Here is a 6,000-nt window from a genome sequence, read left to right as displayed (position 1 = left end):
ATTCCTTCACCACAGAAGATGTTCGCGAAAATTTATTACATCAATACTTACTTTAGAAACGACAGACAGTTCAGGATTAGAATTCTGTCATAGTCCCATGGCTTGATACGAGTAGGTACACAACCGGTATTTTCAAGTGTCCGTATCATAGAATACGGACACCTGAAAATACTTAAAAAATCAAACAACACAACTGGTTCTTCATGGTTTCCTTAAATCCGTGCTTGTATAATCTTGTTGTAAAGGTGCACAATAATACTAAGTTGCTTCTTGATGTTTTCGAGCTATTGGCAAACCAAGCTTATACGACAAGCATAGGCATGTCTGTCAATGTTATCGCGCCAGCAAATTCTATATCCACCAGCGCCAATAGCTTGTAGTCAGCCTTACTACTACTCTTTTACTGGTGGTAGGACCTCTTGTCAGTCCGCGCGGGTAGGTACCACCACCCTGCCGTGAAGCAGTAATGCGTTTCAGTTGGAAGAGTTGGGCAGCCGTTGTAACTATACTGAGACTTTAAAACTTATATCTCATGGTGGGTGGCGCATTTACGCTGTAGATGTCTATGCGCCCCAGTAACCACTTAACACAAGGTGGGCTGTGAGCTCGTCTACCGATATAAGCAATAAAAAATATACCTATATATTTCAATTCAATTTCCACTCACATCTAACTATCGTGTCATGAAACTTGGCAATTTTGTGTTGAAGTTCTGATGAAAATGCAGTACAGTGATCCAATTAGTTCTCAAATTCATCATCAGGTCAGCCAAAGGTTTTGCGCGTCTTTTTTTACTGTTTATTGTAATTCAATGACAAACAAACCGATTGCATTGAGGCTGAAGGCTGGAGGTAAGGCAATGCACATAACAACTATGTTGTCTGTGTATTTCTAAAATGAATTGCAGCCAGCTCGCCTCACTATTACTACAACTGTTTTTTTTTGTAGTAATTCCTACCTATGATGATAGCCTTGAGATGCTATTTCAGTTTCACCCTATCGTGTATAGGTGAGCTCACGGGGCTCAAACCGAAGTGTTGCTAACACTGAGCCTAGCAAGAGCAGTGCTTCGCAAAATCTACCACCGAATTGGAAACGCGACCTACTGAGAAGATCCGGCGAGAAACTCAGTAGGCTGTGTCTGTGGGTTAATTCGCTCGTCGAGCCCTTCGTCGCAAGCGACGGGTTCGACGACGACGGTGACCGGTGCTTGTGGTGCCTAAAAGCACCGTTAATGTATCAGGGTACTACAACGATAACAATAAAAGAACAAAAACAACATTAATCATCTCAACAAACCATTTTATTTTTTGCACGTTGAACATTATAAACATCAATTACAAAACTTACATTAAAACTTTTTACAAATAAAATTATACACATACCTACTCGTGGTACATCAGGTAGTTTAAATTATAATGAGGCATAACTGTATCCAACACATAATTACAGTTTTCCGCGTCGTTACTATGTCTAAAAGTGTGTTGTGAGGGGGGTGCTGTTGCTACTAGATCATACCTTCCGGTTCGAGGGGTGGGGCAGCCGTTGTACTCCACTATTGAGACTTCGGCATCACCTAACCGATTAGCACCAGGTGTGCCAGGAAAACAAAACAATAGGGCTGCCCTAAGCCGGTGGATAGGGCTGCTGGCACTAAACATGGCACTAAATGTATTATGAGCAAATGTTATATTTGTAGTAATGTCAAACACATCCGTCGCCAGGCTTCATGCTAGCCCTGAAGGCGGCCTGTTCTAATTAGTGCTTTTCTTGTGACGATTTCTCGGGCGATGCTCTGATCATTTCTCACATTAAAACTTCATACGTCGAGAGACTATTAGATATTTTAGATAGATAACAAACTAGATATTATATCGAAATCGTAACTCGTGCCGTAGCTATTACGAACTAATTAATATTACATTATTTTTATGCAATATTTATTTAATTAGTGAATATCAATAATGTTTCCTGCAATTTTACATTTCGGGATCTATTATTATCCGCAATGATATTTAATTTATTTCAATATCACAACTAGTTAGTTATTATAATATTATTATTATAAGTATACAATTCGAACACATTAATATTTTGCGTGCTAATTGCGACTCGGAGCACTACAATTCAAATACGAAGTACATAATTACTTTTACGGTTAAATCGCGCGGTGTTACTCTTATTGTATGTATGTAGGTATATATGTATTATTGATGTCATATATATCACTATGTGATGTTTTTTGGACAGCACGTAATTTTTAGTTTTTTGGCTTAAAATAACTCAAGCCCAGCAGCAACACTGCCCATCTGGTGTTAAGCGGTAACCGGAGCTCATAGTCTTTGTCAGGCGAGTCCGACTGCCTCCCTTGCTACACGAGGTAGAACATAATAAAAGTCTTAACCGTTCAAATGGGACCGCGCAGTGGTTTAGTGGATGTCTGGTGTGCATGTTGGTACCGACCCGTGTGGGTACCATACCGCAACAATGGTATTCGGGCAACTCTCACACTAAAATATATGTATGTATGTGTCTTTTTCAACAAGTTATTATAAGTTTTATTTCATTTTTTTAAATTATATTATAATTTGCGTAATTACTAGCCGTAGGACATCTTGCCAGTCCTCGCGGGTAGGTACCACCACCCTGCCTATTTCTGCCGTGAAGTAATATTACGTTTCGGTCTGAAGGGTGGGGCAGCCATTGTAACTATACTTGAGACCTTAGAACTTATATCCAGGTGGGTGGCGCATTTCCATTGTAGATATATATGGGCTCCAGTTACCACTTAACAACTGGTGGGCTGTGAGCTTGTCCACCCATCCAAGCAGTAAAAAAAAAAGTTCGCCCCGTATCTATCTATGCAACTGAGTTTTAAGCTACATTTTGTTTATCCTTCACGATCTATATATTAGTTGGTACTGTACCACAAATAGACAGCTCTTCATCAAAGGATCCGTCAGCTGGCACGCAATATCTTCCGAGGAGTCACGGCTGACCTCACCGGTCACTTGACGCTAGTTACCGAACCAAAAATGAATATATATTTTCCTTATCAATAAATTATTATCTTACAGCTTATATGACTTATATTTACATAATACTTTCTCGTTTATCTAGCATTTACAACTTAATAAATTAGAGGTTATATTACCGCTCACTGCGGGCACGCAGTCTCTAAGAAATACATAGTATAAATAATACCTATATAATTCTGGCCATTCCAACAAATGACTCAATCGCGACTAAACAATTTATTTTGAGGTTTTTATAGCACTACTCGCTACGTTTCTCTCTACTGATTGTAAGAGAGTGACGTCGAGAGAGAGAGAAGCTGACCACCGTTCCAAGCCGAGTGGAATGTCAGTCAAGGCACTTCATCACCCACGATCACACGGCTAACAAACATTGTCACGGAGTCTAAAGTCGCGGATTTAGTTCACACTTGTCACTATGAGATAATGTAATTGTCACTGTCACATGAGTGCAGTAGTCGCGTAGCGTCAGAGCGCGTGTGCGTGGGCGTGGTGCGGAGGCTGCTGGTGCGGGGCTAGGTGAGCTCCTCCGCCGCCGTGCTGTCTGCCCTGGTGGTGACAAACGATCAATTAAATAAAGATACTGATGAATAATATCGTTATTATTTCCTTTAGGTGGGCAGACATTCAGAATCGTCGTTCACCGGTGCCTACCTTGACATAATTATATACTCGTCGGAATTTTATGAAATGACGGCCACTTTATCTTTGAAACTATACCGCGTGTTTTCTTCGCGGTTGAAATAGGCAGAACTATGAAGGAACCCGTGCGGATGTGAGGTAAGTAAAAAAGTGCTACTGTTAGCAGCTCATCTCTTCTGATCAACATCCGGATATATTATTGTTAGATAAAATCCACTGCTTTAAAACAGTTCTGGATAATGTTATTGTATTATTATTAGTCAATTGTTTACGTATATAAAACATCCAACTATTCAGATACCGAGAATTAGCGAAAGTTGAATTATAGCATCCGTTACAGTCTTATATAGAAGTTTCAGTTATGGATGTGTGGTGGCTTAGAACAATAGCTACTCTACTTCATCCCTTCCTGAGTCTGTTGTAGAGGGCGATTAAAGTTCGAGGAGTATACAACAGCGTTCTCTGAGTACTACAGCGTACTGTTGTAGCGTACTGCGATCTCTAAGCGGTATTTACTCGTGTTGTAAGCCCGCACGGGTTCCTACCACCCTCCTCCCCCTTTTTTCTTACGATACAGTCAGGCATTCCGGATTGTAGCGGGGAGTAGCCGATCGACACAGTACAGATGTAGTAACTATAGTTGAGACTTGAACTTCATGTGTTACGGTGTGAAGCGATATTTACGTTGTGAAGTCTATAAGTTCCGGTAAGCATTTAACACCAGGTGGGCTCTTGCTGATTCACCCTTCTACGGAATAAATAAATAAAAATACATACAAAGAGGAACCTAACAGCATGTTAGAAGTTAGAGCATTATGTTTGTTACCTGCAAATAGACATAGTAGTCGTATGGCTGATGCAATGGCCAGCATCTCTGAGGTGGTACAGGGTACAGCGGCGGTACCGGGTACAAGGCCCCACCGCCTAGTTTGTTCCGCAATATCCTCGATATAGAAGACACTGAGGGCACATTGTACTTGTCACAAACCCCGTCAGCTAGTAGCCGGTCTCGGATCTCCCACGCAAATATACCAGGGTCTTTCGCTTTCAACTGCTTTATGTACGAAACCACCTGTAGGAAACATGACCATGAGAAATGTATTGTTTGATACGCTGGTAGATAGGTGGGGTTAGCCTCATTGCACTGCACTGCAGGACCGGCGCTTATTCATATAAGCACTACTTTGGAAGTGTTAAAGACCTTTTATACAATGCTTGGAAGTCATGAGTACGTCGGTCCAATTGCTTCTTGGAAACGTGATAGTTAATTTCTTAAGATAGGGAAGATCTTTCACCAGTCGGTGTTGGAGCCTTGCAGACCGACATATGGAATGGTCTTGGAACTTGTACGGTGTCATGCAACATTACTTCAAAATATAATCGAAGGGTAATGCAGCCGTCGCACGCTACAGATGAAACTTCAATCTCATGAGCAAAGTGGGTGGTGTATTTTAACCACTTTTGACTTCTCTGTTCTAATATTTATATATACCTACGCAACACACATAATAATGGAAAGTAATTTAATCTTCTCACCTTCGGAGTGGTGACCCGCGGCTTGGATCCTCCGATAGCACCGGGGAGTATGGACCCGGTCTCGTGGTATCTGGCCAGTATTTTGGACACGCATCCGTGCGAGACCCTCAGCTGTCTGCTAATGTCGCAAGGCCTGGGATCAAATAACAAATCCATTACTAACAACTACTGTGATTTTATGATTGAAACATCATTAAATTGTACAAGAACTCATTGTGATGTTTAGATCACTTCACGATTTTTATCGTCACCTAGGACTAGATTGAGCATTAAGCATGCCGAATGCAGGCAACATTGGAGGAAGCTGGTGCAAAAACTGGAGCAAGGTGGTCACGACCCTCAGTAATGAAGAAGCGACGAAGAAGAAGAAGAAGAAGGACTAGAGTTTAATCTTAAAAGTGTTTTTAGTTATTAGCGAAATTATATACACATGTTCATTTGGTCAACTTAGGTATTTTATGAACGTAATGACAAGTCTTCACTCAAATGCTGATTCTACATTTTTAGGTTACGACGGTGGTCCGTTTCTATCAGCGTATCTATGTTACATGCAAGCCTTCCTATTGAGGTAAATCACCATGATTACCTGATTCCAAGTTGCGCTAGTTCCACAATCCGTAATCTCACAGCATTGGGCAGAGGTCTTCCATTGACAAACACTCCGCCCAACTGGTTGACTTCTCCATACTGTTGACCACCCGAGCCGCCCACGCCTATATTGCCCATTCCTCCGCTTGGATCTGCGTGGGAAATTTATCACTATTAACAAAGGCAGATGAGCTAGATT

At 41.3% G+C, this 6,000-nt stretch overlaps 1 protein-coding gene across 1 annotated transcript in view; it reads right to left on the bottom strand.

The window, feature by feature from the left end:
- Positions 1–1,285: 1,285 nt before the first annotated feature.
- Poxm (paired box pox-meso) overlaps positions 1,286–6,000 on the bottom strand; it is a 29,438-nt gene continuing 24,723 nt past the window's right edge. The window contains exons 2-5 of the mRNA XM_089738349.1: positions 5,800–5,953; positions 5,214–5,346; positions 4,504–4,749; positions 1,286–3,584 (exon numbers count right to left, since the gene is read on the bottom strand). Coding sequence (XP_089594475.1) covers positions 3,504–3,584; positions 4,504–4,749; positions 5,214–5,346; positions 5,800–5,953 — 614 coding nt within the window. The 3' untranslated portion in view covers positions 1,286–3,503. The remainder of the gene's footprint in view (positions 3,585–4,503; positions 4,750–5,213; positions 5,347–5,799; positions 5,954–6,000) is intronic.

This window comes from Bombyx mandarina, chromosome 25 (genome assembly GCF_030267445.1).
Source record: "Bombyx mandarina strain Sakado chromosome 25, ASM3026744v2".
Lineage (NCBI taxonomy): Eukaryota > Metazoa > Arthropoda > Insecta > Lepidoptera > Bombycidae > Bombyx > Bombyx mandarina.
Note: the sequence above shows the minus strand (reverse complement) of the source record. Positions and strands in the feature narration are given on the sequence as shown.